Source organism: Mauremys reevesii, linkage group 1 (genome assembly GCF_016161935.1).
Source record: "Mauremys reevesii isolate NIE-2019 linkage group 1, ASM1616193v1, whole genome shotgun sequence".
Classification (NCBI taxonomy): Eukaryota; Metazoa; Chordata; order Testudines; family Geoemydidae; genus Mauremys; species Mauremys reevesii.
Window position 1 is genome coordinate 48,979,817 of NC_052623.1, and position 22,719 is coordinate 49,002,535.

Below are 22,719 nucleotides of genomic sequence, written 5' to 3' on the forward strand. Positions count from 1 at the left end.
ATCAAGTTTTCGGATCTCAATTGGGCAATCTAATTTTAGTGTCAATCCTGGTAACTGATTCATTACTGATCACTTCAGCATTTGGTAATATGCTTATCATATAAACCCAGACTGCTTTTCATTCCTTGCTAGGAGCCAAAAATCCCTACTTTTCCCTACCTATCTGCCAAAATCTCTAGTTTCCTCCTGACAGCTTCTATAGTATAGTTAGGCATTTCCAATACAAAATTCTAGAACACTTTGAAAATTAAGATTAAAAATGTATGGGCAGCATAACATAAATTTAATATCAAATTGAATATCACTGGGAATACTGTAGTGATTCTATTATTCATTTTCATATTTAATTCAGTAACCTCAGTTTTTTAATTTATCTGAAGCTGCCGCATTTCCAGTCTGCTGCAGGGGTCTTGCTACAAAATGTAGGTCAAGCTTGCCATGTAGTATAGGTCTTGATAATAAACACTTTTAGTATCCCACACAATAAGACAATGGATCACTTTGGTTCAGAGCAAATTAGCTTAATTGAAGAGGGGTGAATGGTCTGGCCAATAGGATGTGCTAACAAAATATTTTATATTTGTCCTCTCTCTCCTTCTCCCACGGTATCACTACAAGGCAGCAGTTGTTTGGATACCTTAACTGTATTTCTTACCTCTAATGTTTTTGGGTTTCCACACCCAAAAGAAGGGGTCAAATCGGGGTACAAGATCAGGGATATCCATATTAATTCCACCAGAGCTTTTGGGACAAGCCCCAGGGGGGAAGATTGACTTCACACACCAGAGTATCCATATCCTTTATAGCAGCCATGCTCCCCCTTCCCCATGGTTCTCTGTAAACCCTTACAGAAGTTCTGGACTTGATTGCTGTCTTTGGAAGAGCTGCATGTCTAGTCCCATCTGTAGAAGAGTCACTGGAATACAGACATCTACAAGATACTATTAGAGCAAATAAAGAAGAGGGGGGCTCTCCTGGAGATGTCCCAATGCCTAGTCAAAACAAAGGAGCTCTGGCAAAAGTACCTAAGCACAAGGGACCTCTGGAAACGCTCCCACTGGCTGTCCATATTCTGAGGATCTTGGCTGTGTTTTGCAAGGAATGCCACCACCAAACCTGAGAATTATGTGGTGGATAGTTATCCACAAAAGACCCCAGACAAAACAGCAAGCATCCAAGACAACATGGCAAGCACTCCAAATCCCGCCAAAAGCCTGGACCCCATGTTTGCCATGGGCTTCAACCAGAAGATGATTTATAAGGGCAGCCAAGAACTATGAAACAGCAGATTTGGACATTACATGAGAACCTCATGTGGACACACTGATGTGGAAAAAATCTCTACCAGCAGCCAGACTGAAATTTCTGCAAAGGGGAACTCTACCAGTAAATATTGTGTTCTGTCTTATAACATAACTGCATTGGGTGATTTAAACTACTTTTTCTTTCCTGACACCATACTTGACAGAGCAAGGAATCTTCTTCCACCTACTTGGCATTTAACATCCCCCTCCTCAGCATGCTCAAAATGGTATCTAAACTGGAGAAGTATAGCTGTTAAGTTTTATTTCTCTACAGTATGATATCCTGCAACCACTAGCCACGCTTACCACCTCCATACCACCCTTCTCAAGCTGCTTCCCATTCCCTCTCCCTTCCTCCCATTCACTCCTAGGTCAAAAAGTCAGCACCAGAGGAGCTAAAATATATATCAAACACATTGGAAGGCAAGCATGTTTATTTTAGAGGCAGATCTAGAAAGAGGAAAAAATAATAGAAAAGGTACATTGGCTCATTTTCATCATTGCATTCAGTTTTAGTAAAGTTGAGATTTCTTGAGGTATTTGACCCAAAATAGGTGATAGAGACATTTCAGAAGGGATGAGACATTAAAAGGCATTTGGCTTTTAGAACAGCTAGTCAGAACTCTTTTACCTTTGAAGTGTACTTTATGTAGGTGTTATAAAAGAGAACTTAAGGCAAAGATAGTGGTATGTCTTGTCATGCACCACACTGGAAGGCACAGAAGCTCTCTCAGGATTGCCCATATATCTAATGTATCTGTTCCACTCCTGCCCCAGCTGCAAGGTAAATAGGAGTGTTGTGTATCTTCCTGGTTTGCCCATTGCTTCAGGATTTGCCTCAGGGTTATATATTCTAACATGAGGATAAGCCTGCAAGGTTGCACATGGAATAACTAGCTGGCTGACTACCTGAAACCAGCACAGGCAACCAACTATTCTCACACCTACTCAAACTAGCACAGTTACTCAACCTTTGTTGTAGAGGGCCTATAGTAGAGGGAAGTAATTTGACAAAACAATTTACCATTTCAAAGGGAACCTCTGCATGGGAGGAGAAGATGGGAATGACATTCCAAAATTGTGGAAAAGAAACATTTTATCATTGTTGGCCTGGAGACTAGGATTGGCGCAATAAGTACTTGTGCTTTTTCTGAGTTTCCTTAGCACCTGTAATGCCATGGTGCTCACAAAGAGGGGAGATACCATCCACAGAGAAGGTGACATATCTTTGAATGGGGGGTAGGGAGAAGAAGCAAGAGAGGATCTATTCCAGGAACTATTAAATTAATCCCAAAAGAGGACCATGAAGGCAGAGTTGTGAGGGATGGTTTTCTTGGCGCATTCTCTAAGGATTGAAAGAGATCACGTGTCCCTGGAAAGGGACGTGATGCAGACCATGTATAGGCAAACACCTGCATTGGAGCACCTTTTGTTACAAAGGTCAAGAATTGCATCCTAACTGCCCAAAATCCTCTAAAATGAGTTCAGTCAACCTAATTATAGGGCCTTCCCACAACAATCAACCCACGGAGATGGAGGAAGAGAACCCTTTTGAGATCATCACCTACAGCACTCCTTGGTCTTAAGTTTGCAGCACATTCTTGTTTAATTGTTTTTGTTTTTATTCAAGATGCAGTTTACCTGTGTTTTTTGTTAACCCAGTGAATTCATTTTGGCTGAAAAATTTCATGAAGGTACATCTCTATCCATAAATGGCATAGTATCCCCCATACTGTCAGTTCATAATAAAAACAAACACACATTTCCTTGGTTCCAGTACATTCATTACCATCAATTATCATCAAATTGATTTTAAATCATGATTTAAATCACTAGTCAGGAAGACTCAATTTAATCCTGGATTTCTACATAAAAGTGCATTCTTGTTTGTTATAACCTTAATACATGTTCTTCACAACTCAGAGATAGTTGTAGTTTTCATTTTTAGAAGGTACACACTATACATTTTTTAAGTGATTTATTTTAAAAACTTTTCAGATTAGTTTTACAGCTATATCAGAAAATGAATAATTGTTTGGTTATTTCATTTACAAAAGGTAATTGAAGCAGATATTTATAGTCATTGGGAGGCGAACTATCTCCAATTCAACAGGTTAATCATTAATATTTGGAGGATTTTGCTGTATTACGAGAAGAACATCACCAGACAGACATTTAATGTTCTTGTTTTAGTTAAATAAAACAATTTATGTAGTCTGGATTTTTTTCTTCAACAGCAACCATAAAATATTTTAACAAAACAAGCATATGAATTTTTTAATTTAGTTAAATATTCAAGTTTTTTTAAATCAGGTTTGTGTTTGTTAAAATTGTTTTTAACTAAAACAGTTAATTGAAATATTTTAAAAAACAAAAATTGACTGTCAGCCAGGTCAACATGAGAAACTTAAAATATTGGCTTCTGCAACTAACTCAGTAGTCTTCACCTTCATTTCCTGTTTGTTCATAATCTGGAAAAGAAAAACAAGCTTTCCTGCTTTTTCAGGTCCCAAACGATTTCTCGAATTTGGAATGAATTAGTCCAAAGGAAGAAAATATTCTTTCTACACTGGCAGAATAAGCTACTGCTGTTAAATGTGAAATTATCAGTTCAGCAGTCTCTGCATCCGGTTCACTGGTGTGACTTTCTTTAAAACATCATCAGCAAACATATATTTCTTGAATGGTTCACCCTTAACTCTGAAGTTTATTATAGTTGGCATTATGGAGGGATGTTTGCTGGATGTCCATAGCCAACTCCTCTTCTTCAGCCATTAAGGTTTGACCTGGGTACCAAGTATTGAGAATATTTGCAAGAAAATAAGCTGGAGATAGTGCTTGTCCCATTCATTTTTTTTTAATGCTTGTAATTTAACTCTGTCATTGCATATTTCTCTTTTTAAGATCTCACTCAGTTCCTTTCAAATTTCAACAGCATCAGCAATAAAACAGCTATTTCCCTGCATTTTGTTCAAGGCTACAGAAATAGTCTTCAGGGTACTCAGCATGTGTTCAACATTTCTCTTAAGACCAATGTTGAGAACTTTGGCTGTGACAGTGCCATCTATTTTTTCACGATTTTATTCACAAACTGTCATCAGATTAGGCCAGTTCTTGATATAGTGCTCAAAACAGTCCACTACTGAGTTCCATCGCATGTCTTGTGGGGAGTTAGCTTGGTTCCTCCCACTTTTTTTTTTTTTTCTTTTTTTCAGAGCAGCTGCTGCAAAGTGGTTGTTACGGAAGTATTTTGCAATTTTAACAACATTAGCCTTTCTTTCTGGAACAGTGAAGTCTTTGGCTAGGAAGTGCATCAAATGAGCACTGCAAGCGTATGTTGTTAGCTTGAGACTCTCTCTTCTAAATAATTTCTTCTCATCTTGGATACATTTGCAGCATTGCCTGTGACCAACTGCCTACTAGATATTTGGGTTTTTTTTCACAGTTTGTTATAGCTTTTACTGCTACTTCTTGTAAGTATTCTGCTGTGTGTGCATTTCCTGATGTATCAACTTTCTGTAAGGAAGACATTCCCTTCTTCTGTTGTCACACAAGCACATACAACAGGATCATTGTGGATATTGCTCCACCCATCAAGACTCAGGTTAACAATTGTACCCTCTAGACCTTGTGCACACTGCTCAATTTCTCTTTCATACACTTTATCCAGCAATTTGCCTGCGACATCTGCTCTGTTGGGTGAACTGTATCCTGGTCTTAATGACTGAACCATGTTAATGAAGTGTGGGTTCTCAGTCATACGGAAAGGAGAGTATGTTGCATGAACAAACCGGGCAATTTTTTCATCAAGTACCTCTCTTTGTAATCTGCTGGTTCTTATCACAAACTTATCTATAGCTGTTTCTGGATGATGGAGATTTTTTTTTTTTTTTGCTACAGGTGATATACTGTGGCAATGTGACATACATGATGTGACTGAAACACTATCATTGGCACATAACTATGAAATTATAGAAAATGATGGTGATCTTGAAGGTGGATAGTCTTCAGAATGCTGTATGTTGAGGATACATTCTCCTAAACAAAATAAGTCAATGCAGTTTAATTATGATTAGCATACTGCTCATTTAGTATTACTCATTGCATTCACTGACACTCAGTACTACTTTAAAGGTGAAATTGTAAAAGGAAGATCTGCCTATTTCAGCTATTTATTTTTTATCACAACTGCATCTAAAATGATAGAGTAACTATATTTTTTGCTCAAACATGAGAATTCAAGAATAGTCCAGAAGGAAGACAGGCAGTCCTTAAGAAAGAAGTATGAAATAAAAAAGTTTACCAACCTGAAGATCCTGCATGTTCAGACATGTTCCTTTCATCATCTTCAACGCAGCTTCCTCCTGAGTAGGAACACTTTTTTCATGATGTTGTTTCATTCGGGCAACCAGGCCTTGCATTTTTTTGTTTCACTGTTTGCATTTTGCACGCATGCCTGTCTTATCCAGAGGTAGAGGAACTTCATTAAAATATTCCCAAACTGGGTTTCTTTTACGGCCTGCTGCCATTAGAGGTTTTCCCTTCTAGTGAGAGAATGGCATGGTAGATCTCAAATCAATGAAGGCTACACTCAGAAAGACCTCAAGACTTCTGGAATATGCTGCTCAAACAGTTTCACTTTTGTTTTTACTGCCTGTCCCTACCTTCTCACATTTATCTCCAGAGTTCTTCTCCTTATCCAGATCTATGCTGCCCCCAACAATCTTTTATCCATTGAACTTTTTGAAACTTTGCACTTTTAGAGAGAGGTAAGGGATTGACTCTATGTACACAAATTTGCAGAGGGACAACAGGGTTGAGGTCTGTTATTTCTAACCTCTATACAGTAACTCCTCACATAACATTGTAGTTATGTTCCTGAAAAAATGCAACTTTAAGTGAAATGATGTTAAACAAATCCAGTTTTCCCGTAAGATTTAATGTAAATGTGGGGGGTTAGGTTCCAAGGAAATTTTTTGGGGGCAGACAAAAGGCATTATATACTGTACTGTGGTGGGGAGGTGCCCCTGGCTTACCCCTGGGGGTGCAGGGTCTAGGAGGGAGTTAGGGTGTGGGAGGGTGGTCAGGGTGTGGGTGCAGAAGGAGGAGGCTCAGGGCTGGGCAGGCAGGAGGTGCAGAGCACCTACCTGGGGCAGCTCCTGTTTGGTGCAGGGGGTGTGCAGGTGGCTCTGTGCAGCGCAGCACCACCCCCATGGCCGTGATTCTGGGAGGCAGGCAGGGCCACCCGGAACGCAGGGGGTTTAGGGGCTGCAGGGCCCTGGGCTGCAGCTCTAAAGCCCTTTTTGGAATGCGGCCCTGCAAGCATGGGCCAGAGGACTCAGAGGAGCAGGGGCAGCCGCACAGCCAGCAGCTGGAGAGAAGTAGCACTTTCCCCTTCAAAGCACTGCTTCTCTCCGGCCAGCTTTGAAGGGGAAAGCACCGCTTCTTTCTGGCTGCTGGCTGCGCGGCTGCCCCTTCTCCTCCACGGGCTGGAGGACTCAGGAAGAGCAGGGGCAGCCAGCGGCTGGAGAGAAGCAGCGCTTTCCTTTCAAAATGCTGCTTCTCTCCGTCCGGCTTTGAAAGGGAAAGTGCTGCTTCTCTCCAGCCGCTGTCTGCGTGGCTTTCCCTGCTCCTCCTGAGTCCTCCGGCCCGTGCTTGCAGGGCTACATTCTGAAAGGGGCTTTAGAGCTGCAGGCCAGGGCCCTGCAGCCCCTAAAGCCCCTGTGCTCCGGGTGGTTCCTGCCTGGGGCGGGGCGGGGGAGGACAGCTTCCTCACTTGCTTGCTCGCTCCATCCCTCCCTCCCAGAAAGTCCTAAGCGCTGTCAAACAGTGCTGGGAGGGAGAGAGAAAGGGAGGCAGAGAAGAGGAACTTGTGCAATGCTCCCGTGTAAAGTCAGCCGAACGATGTTATAAGGGAGCATTTCACAACTTTAAACGAGTATGTTCCCTAATGGAGCAGCGATGTAACTTCGAAACAACGTTAAGCGGAAGAATGTTAAGTGAGGTGTTACTGTATATTATTTATTTAAAACATTTTTGCTGTTAACAAGCATGTTATCTCTGGAGACACAAACCCACAGTTTGAGAACTGCAAAACTAAGCATCTCTGGTGGTATCTTCTAGACTGAGCACTGAGTCCCATTGTGTAGATAGAAAGATTAACCTAAATAATCTATACAGAAGCCCCTGGAACCCCATAAGATTGGGCCCCTAATCCATGAACTATTGGAACTAATTTACAAAACTTTTCTTAAACATTGCATGAATATATTGTCTCATACTATAGAATTTGAATTTATAATCCCTATTCCATGATGGTGTATCTTTGAGCTTTAATGTATCTTAATTAAAACTATCTTTAGATAGGTTTTTCCTCAAAAAACATTTTATCAAAAAAATCTGATTTTTTTATTTGTCTGATTTTATTTTTTTTAAATCATGAATTTTTATTCACCCTGATCAGCAGTGTGTCCTCCATGCTGCCTGACAGCAATTCGAAAATGGCACTGACAAAATTAATGGATGCCAGCAGAGAAATATGGGGAGTATGTTAATTTGACCCACATCCCCCAAATTTCCTGCATTTTCCAGTAGGCATCCACCTACTGAAAAATCATCCTGCTGAAGAAGCATCCACAAGAAGAAAAATCACAAAGCATGGATCTTTCTGGTGGAATAGTGCACCATGGGATATCTACCCAGAATACTGAGCAAATAGTGCAGAGCTGTGTGGATATAATGAGTAACAGATAGAGGCATCTTTGTCATGCCAGCCTAAGTGGTGTGGATGCACTTCAATTTGATGTAGTTAAATTGTTGCACTCACAGCGAACAAACTAATGCGATGTAACATCCCTGTGTGAACGGGGCCCTAATATGTTCACTTCCAAAGTTGTAATGTGCTAAGGATGCCATAGTGATGAATGCAGTATTAATGCCCAGACAGCTTCTGCAACATCACTGTGTTCCTCTCATAAAATCATGCTGATTGAGTTTAAGAGCAGTACCACACTTGGATATTTTAAAGATTAGATCAGTTATTCCAACCTAGAATAAATTTATACTTAAAGAGTTTCTGTATCTCTTCCTATACATTTGAGATTATGCAAAAGTCATCTTTAAGACCAGTTTCTGCCTGCTGGCTAATCATTCCCTCAGAGCACGTAATTTTATTTCACTGTGATTAGGACAGTCTTGTTTTTCCCCTCCCCTCAATATATATACTGTTTAGGATTTTGTACTGCTACCCATTATATAAGTATCTGAATGCCGTCTACATAAAATAGATTGACAATAGCAAAATCTGTAGAGGATTTCTTGGAGACACTTGCTGTACTATATTTTCTGGTTATAGAAAGGTCTGCTTGCGTTAGTGCTGTTTTGATTGGGGGGAAAGGGAAAGAGAAGGGGGTTAGTTTTTAAAGTTATTCTGATTATGGTGGAAAGGGGGAAGGTTTTGTAGTATTTCCTGAAAGTAGTCAGGTTAAATTTCTCTGATTTCCTCTGGAAATATTCTTATACTTTGCTTTGTCCTTGGTGCTCTCATGCTTTGTGATCTGCATTGTCCCAGAGGAGCATCACTTTCTTGGCAGCATTGGATGAAATATGAAATATGGTCTGTAATGCAGCTGATACCTGATCTGTTAGTTAGTATGAAGATTAAGGCAATGACCTTCAACTGGCTATGGAAATGGACTCACATTCAGCGGAGGGACTAGAGCACAGGCTTCATGTGATCATGGAGGAGGTAGACAGCTGCATTTTGTACCTGCTGGAGCCTTTCCATTGATTTTACTTATGGTTTGAGATCAATAAATAAAGTAAGATCTAAGATTTTGCTCATCTCCCTCCTCTGAATGCCAGTCAGACATTTAAAATACAGTGAGCCTACTATCCTCATAATTAGTACATCCACATTGGATCCCACTATTTGTGAGTTACTTGGGCAGGTGGAGTTTCCTATCCCATCTAGACATGCATTACATTATGATTGCCGCTTTCTGTGGTGAGTATTCAGTGTCAATGGTGCTATATAAATAGTACTGATAATAGGGCAGTAGTAAATGTGGGGTCTTGGTCAGAATATTGGTTGTCTATAAATCAAATGAAAATTCCTCAAAGATAATTTATTCCAAGTAAATGTGCATGTCAGTGTGACATAAAAGCTCAGTTAATGTGTGTGAATTCATTTTAAAATAAAGCTTCTTCACAAAGAAAGGACAGATCAGCAAAACTACAGTATATTGATTTATTGGGGCAGGGGGGAGTTTTGAGGATTTTGTTGGTAGAGCACTTATGGCAAAGCTAATTATTTGAGTGAGTTTTAAGTTTTATAGGTAGAAACAAGTGGTTATTCAATAACAAATCCAATTAATATTTAAAACATGAGGGGAAAATATGGTTCATATTTGCCATTAGTAATTGGGGTCTAGAAATTACATCATATGGTTGGCAGTTTCTCATTTCAGAAGACAGTGGGACAAAGGCTTCATTAATAGTGTTAATAATTCTGAACTTTTTTTTTAAACTCTGCTTAGCTTCAGAAATTGCTTACTATGGACCCAATAAAGAGAATTACCTCAGAACAGGCTATGCAGGATCCTTATTTCTTAGAAGATCCACTTCCCACATCTGAGTAAGTGGTCAGTTTATTAATCCATTAGCATATTCAGATATTTTTAATGTATGCTCTTTGTTTACTGCTTACTATAAATACATACCTGTGTGTGTGAATAATGAATTAAATAACTTACTGACAAGCAAAGAAAAGGCTATACTAACTAAAATGCCATTTGAGGTTTTTAAAATTAAGTAGCATTCCTATTAATCTCTTGCTTTATGAAACTTTGATCCTGTTAGTCACAGCACTAATCCTGTTATTCACTGACAGGTTGATTATGCGTGCTACAGATCTTTGTGGACAACTGCTAAGTGCCTGCAGGTCCAGTTCTCTGTTCTAGAATGCCGATGACATTTACTAATTAGTTTACATTTTTCCATCTTATCTTTCAGTAGATGGGGATGGGGGGAATGGGGGAGGGAAATAGTATGGTCTCTCTGTACTTTGATACTTCACAGCCTAAATCCATTTTCCATAGACACACTTTCTTTTCAACTGCACAGGGAGATTCTAAACATAAGAAAGCTTACAGACTAAAAGTGTGAACTGTCTATGATAAAGCATCCTAAGATGGCCAGCCAGTGCTTGAGTGGCCTTGTTTTAGAAAGGCTAGTAGCACATACTGCATATCATTCCTTTTTTCATTATTAAGGGAAGAATTTATAAAATGTGTTATGTATATTTATAACAGTTAATTAAAATGAAATTAATTCAGCTCAGCTTAGTGAAATATTTATAATGGCTCCTGACCTGTCTTTATATTCTAGTGCTGTCATGCAAATGGTTTGGTTTTGCGGAAACTGCTCTTAGGTCAATATTCTTTTCCCTCAACCTTACATTGTTAGCATTTTAATACAAAATTAATAGCATGTTCGCATGCTAAATAAAGATTTCTCCATATGGTTACAAATGGAGAAATCTTAGCTTGGGTTAGCAGTAACAAATTCATTCATGTATGTCCATGAGTCTAAGGTGAGAGACCACATACCTCCAAAAGCTTCCAGGTCTTCTCACGGTTAAAACATTAAGTAAATGATGTTATTAAGAAGGGGTAAACAACTTGACAGATATATTAGGCTGTGGCTCAGGAAATTTGAAACTAGACTGGACAAAATACTAGATCTTCATCTACGACTAACCTCTCTGATTCTAGGCAGATATACCAAGACTGCTAATTTGTTTTTGCAGTGTTTTCGCAGGTTGTCAGATCCCCTACCCAAAACGAGAATTTTTAACAGAAGAAGAACCTGATGATAAAGGAGACAAAGTAAGTATTAAAATACAGTGTTGTCTTATCTCATTGAGCTTTACCTCAGTATTTCACATTTGCTGCTCTTGTACTGCTTCTGAGTTGAAATTTTTCTTTGTGTTTAACCAATTGAGAAGAACCAGCAGCAGCAGCAGGGCAATAACCATACTAATGGAACTGGTCATCCAGGGAACCAAGACAGTCATACACAGGGACCCCCATTGAAAAAAGTGAGAGTTGTTCCTCCTACCACTACCTCAGGTGGACTTATTATGACCTCAGACTATCAGGTATTTCAACTTCAGTTTTCCATATATTATATATTTGGCTCTTGTGTATTGTAACTTAGAAGAAACTACTTACAGTGCAAGTATCAGAGGGGTAGCCGTGTTAGTCTGGTTCTGTAAAAGCAGCAAAGAATCCTGTGGCACCTTATAGACTAACAGACGTTTTGTAGCATGAGCTTTCGTGGGTGAATACCCACTTCTTCGGATGCAAATTTCCACTACTTGCATCCGAAGAAGTGGGTATTCACCCACGAAAGCTCATGCTACAAAACATCTGTTAGTCTATAAGGTGCCACAGGATTCTTTGCTGCTTTTACTTACAGTGCAACTCTACTCTAAAAATGATTTTGTATAACTGGTTCTTGGGATCATTGACTAGATGCATTCAGGCAGCCCAGTGGTATGGCTCTGATTCTCATAAAGCCTACAGGTTTTTCCCCTGGCTCTCCACACATAAAGGTATAAGAACCTAAAAACATAAAGGCAAGTCATTTTGCAGGAGCTGAATGCCATGAGCTCCATAGCCAAATGACCCCAAATTTTCTTTACTAACTCTAGCCCAGGACTTCAGCTAGTGTATCAATTTTCAGGTCCATTTCACTATGCATGTGGGTTTTAGAGCACTTCGAATAATCAGTTCTAAACAGAAAGCTCTGTTCAACCTTAACCACTGTGCGGCATGGGCTGCCTTAGAATGTAACTATAATAGTCTCTCCCTCAGTGGAGTGTGCATTCACAAAATATTTTCCAACACGAGGGTTGATCCCTCTTAAACCTGCAGGCGGCTAAGTCAGTTGCTGTCCAGAGATTGTTTTGGCATCATTTCTGCTGACTCCTTTCTGCATGAGTCTCTGAAGAAGGCAGATGCAGCAGAACCTCTTGTCTCTCTTCCATGCTGACTGACATAGCTAAGGAAAAGAGGGGTGTAGGGCTTGTGTGTTGAGGCAGGGGATCTCCACTTGCTTGCACTATTCACATGTTATTCACCCCACTTCACAGTGGCAGCTGACCTGAGAGCATGGGAATCAGAGTAAACCCAAGCTACCTCTCCTGTGAGCATGGATTGAAGTCTACAAGCTGGGAACTCAGGCGGCTCCGAATCACCCTCCGTGTACGCAGGGATTGCTTAGGGAGTCCACCTGTCACCCTCATCTAGGTTGAGGAAAGCTGTGATCCTTTCTCACTCAGCTTTCTCACTCCACTGACATCCCTCCCAGGCTTATTGCCTGAGGGGGCAGTGTTTTTCAGCAAGGGCCATATAGGGGGATTTTTGCATGAAGGAATGGTAACTGCCCCTTCACTGTCTCAGCAGCTCTTGCAAGTGCTTTGGCTCCTCCTGACTGCTCACCTTTATGTCATGCCTTTGAAAGGCATAATGTTTGACTTTGAGAAATTCAGTCTATTTTCCCCAGACTTTTAAGAAGGCAAGGATGATATTGCACTCGTGAGTTTACATATAGTAAGTAAGGCAGATGGAAGGAACCCACATGAGCTTGACAGCACTGAGGCCAAAGCAATTAAATGCCACCCACTGATGGACACACATATCTCTGAATCTCCCCCTAAGATTCTTCAACCCAAGGAGGAAGGAGAAAATTTTAAAATACACCATTGTTTTGACCAAACACCTGTCCCTTGGTACTCTCATACTGTTACATCTGAGCCCTCTGAGGGAAATAACCATCCCTTGAGGAGGTTTACTAAGACATCCCCTCAGCAGCTAAATCCTTTGTTTAATCTCCCTGAAGCAAACTGGCCTATAAATTCTCCCCCATGCAACCTTTTCTGTCATACATAAAAGCAATTAGGTAAGGATTTTTACAGGTATATAGACTTCCATGTCCCTTGGTTTCAGACGTGCTAACTTGCACATTTAATGTGACGACACTGAAATGAATTGGAGCAGCCCTCTCCCTGGAGGATGTAACAAGCTTTTGTCTTATGAGGAGAGGGTTAGTGGTGTTTGGCGGTAGAGCGGGCTGGGTTGTTTTGGGATTTTAACTTTTGTTTTTAAAAGTCACTTGTTGCTCTACATGATGTGAATTCACTGAGTCATCTTGTAATTGGCCACATAAAATAAATAAGAAACATTTTTTCAGTAGTCAGGTTGTGGAAGCCTGTCTATTAACTATATTACTAATAAAGCATTAATGGCTAATTTTAAACTTCAAAGTTTTTTTCAGTTTCCTGCATACTTGAGGTACATTTTGCCAAAAAGTACACCCAGAGATTTTTGCACTATTAAACATAACCTTTATTTATTATACAGATCTGGATCATACGATGGCTGTTCTGTTATTCTGACACTTCTCATTAAGTGAGTAGTGTCTCTCTCAGGAGTGAAGATAAATGTCATAACAGCTCAGCCATCATGTGAGCTATGATGTACAGCAATGCTAATTTATTCCTGCTGGCTGGAAGTACTGTTCTAACTATTTCTTTTCCCCTCCACACCACACACCTAGAGAGTGATTCAGTCCCTTAAATGCATGTGTGGAGAGTATCCACCTACCTTGCTTTATAAAGGGCATCCCTTTATCTTTATTTTCCCAGTATGTAGCCATCTCAACACATTTATTGAATTTAACTTAACTTCTGATCCAAATGAAGACTCATGAAAAGGAAGAGTTTAAGTGTTTAAAGAAATAAATCCCACATCAATTACAGCTTTTTAAACTGTAACAATTAAACAAATACATCTTTTTTTCTGATATCCCACATTTGATCCTAGGCAGGTTATACGGGTACAAGATTTTGGTTTCTTGGTGAGTTGTTTGGGGCAGGGACTATCTCTTCTTGACTGTCTAGAAAACACCTACCTTATAGCGAATGCTCCCGTAGGCCAAAATTAATCTCGTATGCAAGGGTCTCCCAGAGAAACTTCCTTGCATTATCATTGATATTTAAATACACAACAAACCTCCCAAATGTGCTCTTGGAGGGGGAAGAAAACCGTAATGGAGAGCACCTAGGATATTTTTGTTTGGAAGGTTTTTTATTATTATTTATTTTTGTAAACACAACTGATGTACCACAGTGGTGAACATAAGATGTCTGGATAGTTGAAGCGGCACTGGTGACATGAAAGATAAGAATTCAGAAGGAACAGTTCAGAATGGGTAACAAACAGCATTACTTGTTACTAGCTCTCAATCAAATATTCCTGGTGCTCATATCCTTAGTTACTGTAATCAAAATAAGTAGAAAGCTGTAAATACAAGTGATTGATATACTGTGCTGTAGTCCTGTTAATTATTGCCCCACACAGCACAGAGACCTCAAAAATTATTGGGTATTATATTTGTATTATAAATGCATCCACTATAGGGATCAATTCTCTTCTCCTTCATGGTTTCCAGCGTTCCAATCCCCATGCTGCCTATCCCAACCCTGGACCAAGCACATCGCAGCCACAGAGCAGCATGGGATATTCAACTACCTCCCAGCAGCCTCCACAGTACTCACATCAGACACACCGGTACTGAGCTGCACCTGAATAATGTCAATGCACTGTTGCTAATGCTGTAGGACTGGTCATGCAGCTGTCTGCCTGGAACCTGGCTTGGGCCACAAGAATGTACTGTACAACCACACCTTCAAAATGTCTGATAGCCAAGTTCCACCACTTTTCACAGAATGGAGTAGTGGCTCCCAAATTGTACCTGTTTTTGGGTTAGACTTGAAAAGAAAGTGCTAGCACAGTTTGTGTTGTGGATATGCTACTTCCATAGTTTACTTGACATGGTTCAGACTGACCAATGCATTTTTTTCAGTGACAGTCTGTAGCAGTTGAAGCTGTGAAATGTGCTAGGGGCAAGCATTTTTTTTTATTGTATGTGGTGAATTCTCTTGATGTAACAACATTATCTGACCAATAGTACACAAAATCCTTTAACTGGTACTTGAAGCATACAGTATATGTTAACATGGCAAAAAAGCAAAATAACCATGACTCTAATTGAGATAATTTTGATATACATTTATTTTTAGTGACTTTTGTGCGTTGGTTCATTTTCCACATTGATCAATGTTTTATGACCAACAAAATTGCTACAATAAGATTTTTTAAGAAAATGAAAACATTTTGCATTTTTCCAACAGATTACAAGCCTCCCAAAGATTAATTTCCAACATATAGATTTGTTTTTGTTTTTAAATCTATGACTTGACTGGTATTAAAGCTGCTATTCGATAGTAAAATAAGTATGTTGTCATTGATATAAACATGTTTGGTTCAGCAAACAAACTGAAATGATTGTCATAGACAGTGTTTTATTTTTCCTATTAGTGTTGCTGATTTGTGAGCATGCTTTGGGATTAAAAAAGCATGAATGATATTTCCTAAAAAGGTGCGGCATCCATTCAGATATTTCGTCATGATTTTTGAGAGATGGATTGGTGTAGTGGATTTTAAATTTTGTTCAGTTAATTATTTTTAAAATATTTTCGCACGTTATTATAGGGATGCCCTTATTACAGCAAAGGATGAGGTGTTAGGAGAGCCTTAGAATTTGAGGAAAAACTATAACATACAATGTACTGTATCAAACTATTTTACATGAATGACGCAAGTATTCTGAATAAAAAACTGAACATTGTTAAAAACAAGGTGTTATGTAATAAATTTATTTTTCATAAATCTGCATATGAACTTTGCTTGTATTCCTTTTTATCAACAGACATGAAATACTTTAATGCACTAACATCCATGTAGGCACTGTCTGAATAATCAATTTAGTTTCTTAATTCAACAGTAATTTCTGTTGCAAGTAGGGAGGTTTCTCTTAACTGCTGCATGTCGTCTATTTAAGTATTACAAGAACTACTATAACCCTCTTACTGATTACCCTTTTATTACAGTGTGCAGATAATCATCTATGCTGTACTGAGTTACAAAATATTTATTACATTTTATAGGTGATGCAACTGGTCCTACACAGAATCTAGAGATACTACTATCTATAAAACCACATCTAAGGTTTTCCTTAATCATTTGTCATGTTGGTATCTAATCCCACAATGCTATTTCATGGGGCCAGCATCCCCCCTCTGCATACACCACTTTTTTATACGGGTTAAAGCGTTCAGTATTATTACAATGTGTTGATGCCATTATATTACATGAAGGCTTATTCATTGAGATACCTATGGTAGGGTAGAGGGAAGTTTAAACCACAGGTAAGGTGAGGAATGGATCAAGTATCAAATTGGAATAAAGGCTATGAGTAAACAAGAGAAAATGGATGTTTTCAAAATATATAATGTGTTTAGATGTTAATGTTGATTTTTCAGTAAGTCTTGGTGTTCTGGGGAAGTTCCAGAAGACTGGAAGAAAGCTAATGTTGTGCCAATATTTAGAAATGGTAAACAGAATGACCCAGGTAATTATAGGTCTTACAGGCTGACTTTGATCCTGAACAAGGTAATGGAGTGGTTGATATGTGACTTGATTAATTAAAAAAATTAAAGGAAGGTAATGTAATTTATGCCAGTCAACATGAATTTAGGGAAATAGATCCTGTCAAACTAACATCTTTTTTTTTTATGAGATTACAAGTTTGGTTGATGAAGGTAATAGCGTTGATATAATATACTTAGTCTTCTGTAAGGTGTTTGACTTCGTACCTTGTGACATTTTGGTTAAAAAATTAAAATGATAGAAAATCAACATGGTACATATCAAGTGGATTAAAAGCTGGCTAACTGATAGATCTCAAAATGTAGCTGTAAATGGGGAATCATCAAAAGGGTGTGGTTTCTAGTGGGGTCCTGCAGGGATTTGTTCTTAGCCTTACACTATTCAACATTTTGTCAATGACCTGAAAGAAAACATTTTCAGATGACAGAAAAATTGGGTGAATGGTAAAAAAAAAAAAAAAAAATCTGGATCACTTAAGCTGGGTGCAAGCAAACTATGTGTTTTAATATGTCTAAGTTTAAATGTACACAGCTGGAATAAAGAAAGTAGGCCATACTTAGAGGATGGGGTACTCTATCTTGAAAAGCAGTGACTCTGAAAAAGATTTGGGGGTCATGATGGCTAATCAGCTGAATGTGAGGTCTCAGTGCCAAGCTGTCACCAAAAGGGCTAATACAATCCTTGGATGCATAAACAGGTGGTTATAAAATAGGATTAGAAAGGTTATTTTGACACTGTTGCGACTGCTGCTGGAATACTGTGTCTAGTTCTGGTGTCCACCATTTAAGAAGCATGTTGATAAATCAGAGAAGGTTCAGAGAAGAGCTACAACAATGATTAAAGAATTAGAAACCATATTTTCTTCTTCAGGTGCTTGCTCATGTCCGTTCCATATTAGGTGTGTGTGCTCACCACATGCACCAGTGGTGGAAGTATTTCCCTTAGCAGTATTCATTTGGGGCCAGCTCAGATCAGCTCATGGCATGGTATAAGAGGTGCTGCCAGCTCCCCCCACCCTCAGTTCCTCCTTTCCGCCACTGATGGTCCTGGAACTTCTGCTGCTTCAGCTAGCTTTCACTTAATTCAGTGTGTCTCTCAAATGTTTCTTTGTAAAATAGTTGTATCTAGTTTAGTATTTACCCTTAGTATTAGTTCTAGTTAGTTGGTCCCGGATGGGACTCAGCCTAGGGATGGGGCATGCCCCAATCCCCAGGCTTTAAACCATGTGATCATTGTAAGCGGCCCATGCCCATCAGCGACCCACACGTTAGCTGCTTAAGGTATCTAGGAGAAGGACAAATAAGCGATAAGTGTCCCATCTGTAAGTTCAAACCCAGAACGAAAAAGGAGAGAGACATCCATCTCAGGGCACCCCGATGGAGTTGGCACTGACCCTGGCACCGGAGCAGAGGTCCAACTCACCCCGAGCACAGCAGTGTTGGTACGGAGCGCCCCACTGGTACCGTCTACAAGCTGGCACTGATCCCCAGCCCTGGCCAAGAGGTCCACAAGGGGAAGATCTCCCACTTCCCGTAGGGAAAGGAAGGGGCCAGAGGAGAGCCAAGACCTGTGCTGGGCAGCGTGACACCTCTGTCAGGGAGTGGGGCCCCAGCTCATGTCAAGCGGTCGAGCCCCTCCCGTACTATGCCTGCCACACTGGACAGTGACGTGGGCCTCTGTCAGTTCGAAGTCCCGTCGATGCCCAAGGCCCTGCAGGCAGTGCAGGAGATCCTGATGCTACTGGTGCCGCCCACACTGGCTCCGGTGGTACCCAAGCCCAGAGGTTAACCCACCTTGGGACCATTCCAAGTGTCCCCACCTCAGCACTGCCTTTCCCCAGCGTGGGGGACATCCTTCCAGCGCTCGGCCACATGGAGCTGTCATGCCTCGGACTTTGGGAGGCAAGCTCAGAGAAGCCCTCATTGGTCTCCGAACCCTGGGCACTGACAGTGGGATTTGAGGCATGGGTCACCGGTAACCTGGTGCAGGCCTGCAGAGGCATGCGCCCCCCAACATGAGCATCGAGGCTGACCCATTGGGTCTCCAACATCTCAATACAGGTCCTGTGACCGATCGGCGGAACGCGGTCACCAGTCACATGCCTGATGGCACCTGTCACCAAGATGCGAATCCCTTCGATTGGGGCGATTCTATCAACGACCGGCCCGCTCCAACTCCCAGTCCCGCTCTAGATCCCAGTACAGGTCAAGCAGTCTGAGGCATAGATCTCCAGTCTACCGACGCAGATCTGCCAAATGCCAAAGATCCCCGGGGTCCCGCAAGAGGAACATATCCCAAATGGACAGGTCGGTGTCGAGGCACAGCGGCTGGCAGCTCTGTGAGGAGGGCTGCCGGGCCAGCCGGTCATGGTCACTCCGCAGCATCCATTCCGCTTATGACTCCAGTGCTGATCAAGAGTCCCTGGTAGCACGACAGGCCCCGGCACCAGTGGTACCCATTGATCTCATCAGCACTGCAACCGACCCCGTGGCTGCCGGGCCAATGGCTGGCAGCTTGGTACCCCTGGAATCCATGGGGGTTCACCCAGCCTTCCCAGGCCGCCCGATTGGTGGCAGGGGCCTCAGGCCATCAGCCGCAGCATCCCGCCCTCCTCCAGAGGTGGAGGCCACACAGGAGATCATCTCCCAGGCCCATGAGGAGCTAGAAGAGCAGCCAGTTGGACCACAAGGGGATGACTTCCTCGGCTCTGCTTTCCTCCTCATCATCTCTGGACAAAGTGATTACGACTCCCCCTCACCCAGTTCTGCAAGATGACACCAAGGCTCATCAGGAGCTTTTGAAGAGGTCGCCTCTTACCTGAGGCTCCAGACAGAGGAACTCGAGGAGCTGTTGGACTCACTGTTTGAGTTCTTTGCTCCACGGTACCTGCTAGAGTGTCTTTACCCCTACACCGTGGGATAGCTAAAATAATTAATGCCCTATGGGAAACCCCCTCCTCCCTGCCACCCATCTCAAAAAGGGCTGATTACAAATATTTTATGCCAGCTAAAGGCCATGAGTATCTCTATACTCACCCAACCCCAAACTCCCTCATAGTTGAGGCCGTTAACCAGAGGGAGAGGCAGGGTCAACCCGGGGCTATGCCCAAGAATAAAGACGCAAAGAGACTGGATCTGTTTGGGCAAAAAATGTATTTGTCTTCCAGCCTTCAGTTGAGGGTAGCCAACCCCCAAGCCCTTTGGCCGCTATGACTACAATACATGGCAGTCTATGGCCAAATTCGAGGTCTTGCTGCCCAAAGGGTCCAGGAAGGAATTCTGGGTGATCCTCGAAGAGGGCACAGCTGCAGCGAGAGTGGCCCTCCAGGCCGCCTCGGACGCAGCAGACTGCAGCTCACACCATGGCCTCGGCCATCTCCATGCGAAGGGTGGCCTGGCTGCTCCTCTTAGGTCTGTCAACAGAAGCTCAGCAATCAATGCAGCACCTCCCCTTCGACGGCCAGGCCCTGTTTGCAGAGCAGATGGACAGTAAACTGCCTGGCCTAAAGGACTCCCACACTACCCTGAAACTCAGGACTGTACGTTACCGGTCCAGCCCGTAAGCAGTTCAAACCGCAGCAGTCTCAGGGCCAAGAGAATCAAACCCTCCAGGAGCACCCCCATAAGAGTAGGAGCTACAAGTGCTTCCCGAGCCTCCTCCCTCTGCCCATTTGGGCTTGACCTGCAATAAGCAGGGGGCAAGTGAGTGTTTTGAGGGTGTGCTCAAGGGCTTTACCCTGGATCCATCTGTCCTGCTGTTCTTCAACCGCCTTTCTTTTTTCCCTCTCTGCATGGACAGCTCTAATTTCAGACTGCTGGGTCCTCAATACTGTGGCAGAGGGTTATACCCTACAGTTTACTCCCCCCCTTTCCGGGACCCTACACATGAGAGTCTCCTCATGCGGGATCATAGAACCAAAGACTATCAGGGTTGGAAGGGACCTCAGGAGATCTAGTCCAACCCCCTGCTCAAAGCAGGACCAATCTCCAGACAGATTTTTGCCCCAGATACCTAAATGCCCCCCTCAAGGATTGAACTCACAACTCTGGGTTTAGCAGGCCAGTGCTCAAACCACTGAGCTATCCCTTCCCTTACCCCAGAGGTAGAGGGGTTGCTACAGTTGGGTGCGGTGGAAGAAGTTCCTCTCGTACAGAAACAAGGGGTTCTATTCACGGTACTTTTTAATCCCAAAGGCCAAGGGCAGTCTGTGGCCCATCCTGGACCTGAGGGACCTCAACAAGTATCTAAAGAAGCTAAAGTTCCTCATGGTCTCCTTGGCTTCTATCATCCCCTCCCTGGATCCGGGAGACTGGTATGCCGCCCTTGACTTCAAGGATGCATACTTCCACATAGTGATCCTTCAAGGTCACAGACGCTTCCTCCGGGTTACGGTGGGGCCCCACCACTACCAGTTTGTGGTCCTCCCGTTCGGCCTGCCGACAGCACCCAGAGTGTTTACCAAGTGCATGTCAGTGGTGGCTGCTTACCTCGGGTGCCAGAGTATCCAGATCTACCCGTACCTCAATGACTGGCTATTCAAAGGCAACTCCAGGTCTCGGGTCCAAGAGGATGTCGCGGTGCTGCAAGCCACGTGCCACTCCTGGGGCCTACTGGTGAATGACAAAGTCTACATTAGTTCCAGTGCAAAGGATAGAGTTCATTGGAGCGGTGCTCGACTCGACCTGCACCTGAGCATTCCTGCCATTGAAAAGGTTCCAGATGTTGACGGACCTCATAGCTGAAGTCTCTGCGTTCCCACTGACTATGGCTAGGGTTTGCCTGCGCCTGCTGGGTAACATGGCAGTGTGCACATACGTTGTTTGCCATGCCAGGCTCTGGATGCAGCCCCTGCAGCATTGGCTGGCGACATTCTATTCCCAGTCCAGAGATCACCTGGACAAGGTAGTTACCATTCCCCCGATTGGTATTCGCCTCACTGTGATGGTGGACCAATCGTATGACGGTCCTAGAGGGCATTCCGTTTGACACCGCTCATCACTCCATCAAGTTGGTATCAGATTTTGACTGTGGCGTGCACCTTGGCAACCTCCAGACCCAGGGTATGTGGTCCCCAGAGGAGATGACATTACACATAAATGTCAGAGAACTCAGGGCGGTCCACTTGGCATGCGGAGTCCTCCTAACTCACCTGTTGAGCAAAGTGGTGAGAGTCCTGACGGACAACACAGTCTCAATGTTCTATATCAACAGGCAAGGGGGAGCACGTTCGTCAGCTCTCTATCAAGAGGCACTCTGTCTCTGGGACTTCTGCATCAGCCACGAAATCTATCTGGAAGCTTGTCACCTCCCTGGCATCAAGAACATGCTAGCGGATCACCTCAGCAGAGACTTCTTTCACCATGAGTGGCTCCACCCAGAGGTAGCCTACATGATCTTCCAGAGGTGGGGAACTTCCCAAGTGGACCTGTTCGTCACCAGGCTAAATAGGAAATGCCACCGGGTTTGTTCATGGCAAGGTCTGGGCAAGGACTCCCTCTCCAGTGCCTTCCTGCTGTCATGGTCAGGGATTCTGATGTACGTGTTTTCTCTGATTCCTCTCATCAGCAGAGTCCTAGCAAAGATCAAGAAAGACAAGGAGCAGGTTATCATGATTGCCCTGGCGTGGCCTTGCCAGCACTGGTTCAGAACACTCCTGAACCTGGCAGCAGGCCCCTCCCTGGCCCCTGTCCAACCGACTGGACTTGCTGTCACAGGACCACGGTCGGCTCCTGCACCCCAACCTCATGTCTCTCCACCTCTCTGCATGGATGCTGCATGCCTGAACCTGGAGGAGCGGACCTGCTCAGATGAGGTCCAACAGGTCCTCCTGGGAAGCAGGA

General features: G+C 42.6%; 1 protein-coding gene across 5 annotated transcripts in view; it reads left to right on the forward strand.

Moving 5' to 3' along the window:
• CDK8 (cyclin dependent kinase 8) overlaps window positions 1–16,089 on the forward strand; it is a 183,330-nt gene extending 167,241 nt beyond the window's left edge. For 4 of the 5 annotated variants that reach the window (XM_039531614.1, XM_039531599.1, XM_039531630.1 and 1 more), the window contains 4 exons: window positions 9,842–9,939; window positions 11,113–11,191; window positions 11,308–11,463; window positions 14,820–16,089. In XM_039531614.1, the coding sequence (XP_039387548.1) occupies window positions 9,842–9,939; window positions 11,113–11,191; window positions 11,308–11,463; window positions 14,820–14,945 (459 nt within the window). In that variant the 3' untranslated portion in view covers window positions 14,946–16,089. The remainder of the gene's footprint in view (window positions 1–9,841; window positions 9,940–11,112; window positions 11,192–11,307; window positions 11,464–14,819) is intronic. The other variant, XM_039531606.1, reaches the window with a different exon arrangement.
• The last annotated feature ends 6,630 nt before the right edge of the window (window positions 16,090–22,719 follow it).